Source organism: Scomber japonicus, chromosome 16 (genome assembly GCF_027409825.1).
Source record: "Scomber japonicus isolate fScoJap1 chromosome 16, fScoJap1.pri, whole genome shotgun sequence".
Classification (NCBI taxonomy): domain Eukaryota; kingdom Metazoa; phylum Chordata; class Actinopteri; order Scombriformes; family Scombridae; genus Scomber; species Scomber japonicus.
Genome location: NC_070593.1, coordinates 1517693 through 1520192, shown reverse-complemented (window position 1 = coordinate 1520192; position 2500 = coordinate 1517693). Strand labels below are relative to the sequence as shown.

Here is a 2500-nt window from a genome sequence, read left to right as displayed (position 1 = left end):
AGTTGATATGGTGTTAGGTAGGAAGGAAGGAAGGTGTTTAATTGACTATTTTCTTATTTTTCTAAAGTTTTTATGGTTACACCACTTAGACATTTTTACCATAATCCTCTAATATATTCTCTCTAAATGGATTAAAAGCAGAAATTTGATGCTGGGTCCACAAAACTAAACCTTGACTAAACCACACAGACACAAAAACCCCCTCATTGACCCGTATATACATATGTGTGTTTTTGTGTGGCAGCGTCAGGCTCACAGTGCAGGCCTGTTCTTCTTCAGATGTACTCTCTGCAACAACAAGGAGAACTTCCAGGAGGAGATGCTGAGGATGGGAATCTACATCCCAGAGAGGTAACACGGTCATTAATATGTTGCTACCAACCGACATACTATTGCTGTCGATCTCTGTTTCTCACTTCCTGCTCTGTCGCTCTCCCTGCAGAGATGCATCATGGGAGTTGGAGGCGAACGCGTATTCGGAGCTGCTGGAGGTTTACAAACGCTGTGACGCCCTCACCTGCCTCTGCGACCACGGACGGACTCACTCCGCCAAGACTGGGTACGACTTTTACCTTTACGACGCAGCAGCAGTGTGTTAGTGCGGTAGAGCAGCAGTATGTTAGTGCGGTAGAGCAGCAGCAGTGTGTTAGTGCAGTAGAGCAGCAGTGTGTTAGTGCAGTAGAGCAGCAGTGTGTTAGTGCAGTAGAGCAGCAGTGTGTTAGTGCGGTAGAGCAGCAGCAGCAGTGTGTTAGTGCTGTAGAGCAGCAGCAGTGTGTTAGTGTAGTAGAGCAGCAGCAGTGTGTTAGTGTGGTAGAGCAGCTGCAGCAATGTGTTAGTGCGGTAGAGCAGCAGCAGCAGTGTGTTAGTGCGGTAGATCAGCAGCAGCAGTGTGTTAGTGTGGTAGAGCAGCAGCAGCAGTGTGTTAGTGCAGTAGAGCAGCAGAGTGTTAGTGCGGTAGAGCAGCAGCAGCAGTGTGTTAGTGCAGTAGAGCAGCAGCAGCAGTGTGTTAGTGCAGTAGAGCAGCAGAGTGTTAGTGCGGTAGAGCAGCAGCAGCAGTGTGTTAGTGCATTAGAGCAGCAGCAGTGTGTTAGTGCAGTAGAGCAGCAGTGTGTTAGTGCAGTAGAGCAGCAGCAGCAGTGTGTTACTGCAGTAGAGCAGCAGCAGCAGTGTGTTAGTGCGGTAGAGCAGCAGCAGCAGTGTGTTAGTGCAGTAGAGCAGCAGTGTGTTAGTGCAGTAGAGCAGCAGAGTGTTAGTGCGGTAGAGCAGCAGCAGCAGTGTGTTAGTGCATTAGAGCAGCAGCAGTGTGTTAGTGCAGTAGAGCAGCAGTGTGTTAGTGCAGTAGAGCAGCAGCAGCAGTGTGTTACTGCAGTAGAGCAGCAGCAGCAGTGTGTTAGTGCGGTACAGCAGCAGCAGCAGTGTGTTAGTGCAGTAGAGCAGCAGTGTGTTAGTGCAGTAGAGCAGCAGCAGCAATGTGTTAGTGCAGTAGAGCAGCAGTGTGTTAGTGCAGTAGAGCAGCAGCAGTGTGTTAGTGCAGTAGAGCAGCAGCAGTGTGTTAGTGCAGTAGAGCAGCAGCAGCAGTGTGTTAGTGTAGTAGAGCAGCAGCAGCAGTGTGTTAGTGCAGTAGAGCAGCAGCAGTGTGTTAGTGCAGTAGAGCAGCAGCAGCAGTGTGTTAGTGCGGTAGAGCAGCAGCAGCAGCGTGTTAGTGCAGTAGAGCAGCAGCAGCAGTGTGTTAGTGCGGTAGAGCAGCAGCAGTGTGTTAGTGCGGTAGAGCAGCAGCAGCAGTGTGTTATTGCAGTAGAGCAGCAGCAGTGTGTTAGTGCGGTAGAGCAGCAGTAGTGTGTTAGTGCGGTAGAGCAGCAGCAGTGTGTTAGTGCAGTAGAGCAGCAGCAGTGTGTTAGAGCAGCAGCAGCAGTGTGTTAGTGTGGTAGAGCAGCAGCAGTAGTGTGTTAGTGCAGTAGAGCAGCAGCAGTAGTGTGTTAGTGCGGTAGAGCAGCAGTGTGTTAGTGCAGTAGAGCAGCAGCAGTAGTGTGTTAGTGCGGTAGAGCAGCAGTGTGTTAGTGCGGTAGAGCAGCAGTGTGTTAGTGCGGTAGAGCAGCAGCAGCAGTGTGTTAGTGCGGTAGAGCAGCAGCAGTGTGTTAGTGCGGTAGAGCAGCAGCAGTGTGTTAGTGCGGTAGAGCAGCAGCAGTGTGTTAGTGCAGTAGAGCAGCAGCAGCAGTGTGTTAGTGCAGTAGAGCAGCAGTGTGTTAGTGCAGTAGAGCAGCAGCAGCAGTGTGTTAGTGTAGTAGAGCAGCAGCAGTGTGTTAGTGCAGCAGAGCAGCAGTGTGTTAGTGCGGTAGAGCAGCAGTGTGTTAGTGCAGTAGAGCAGCAGCAGCAGCGTGTTAGTGCAGTAGAGCAGCAGCAGCAGTGTGTTAGTGCGGTAGAGCAGCAGCAGTGTGTTAGTGCGGTAGAGCAGCAGCAGCAGTGTGTTATTGCAGTAGAGCAGCAGCAGTGTGTTAGTGCG

At 51.1% G+C, this 2500-nt stretch overlaps 2 protein-coding genes across 2 annotated transcripts in view; one reads left to right on the top strand and one right to left on the bottom strand.

Annotated features, from left to right (window-relative positions):
* The window catches only part of ehd4 (EH-domain containing 4), a 223137-nt gene that overhangs the window by 78030 nt on the left and 142607 nt on the right, over positions 1-2500 (bottom strand). The gene's annotated exons all lie outside the window — the stretch shown is intronic.
* The window catches only part of g2e3 (G2/M-phase specific E3 ubiquitin protein ligase), a 14258-nt gene that overhangs the window by 4050 nt on the left and 7708 nt on the right, over positions 1-2500 (top strand). The window contains exons 6-7 of the mRNA XM_053336199.1: positions 245-351; positions 443-559. Of these exons, the coding sequence (XP_053192174.1) occupies positions 245-351; positions 443-559 (224 nt within the window). The remainder of the gene's footprint in view (positions 1-244; positions 352-442; positions 560-2500) is intronic.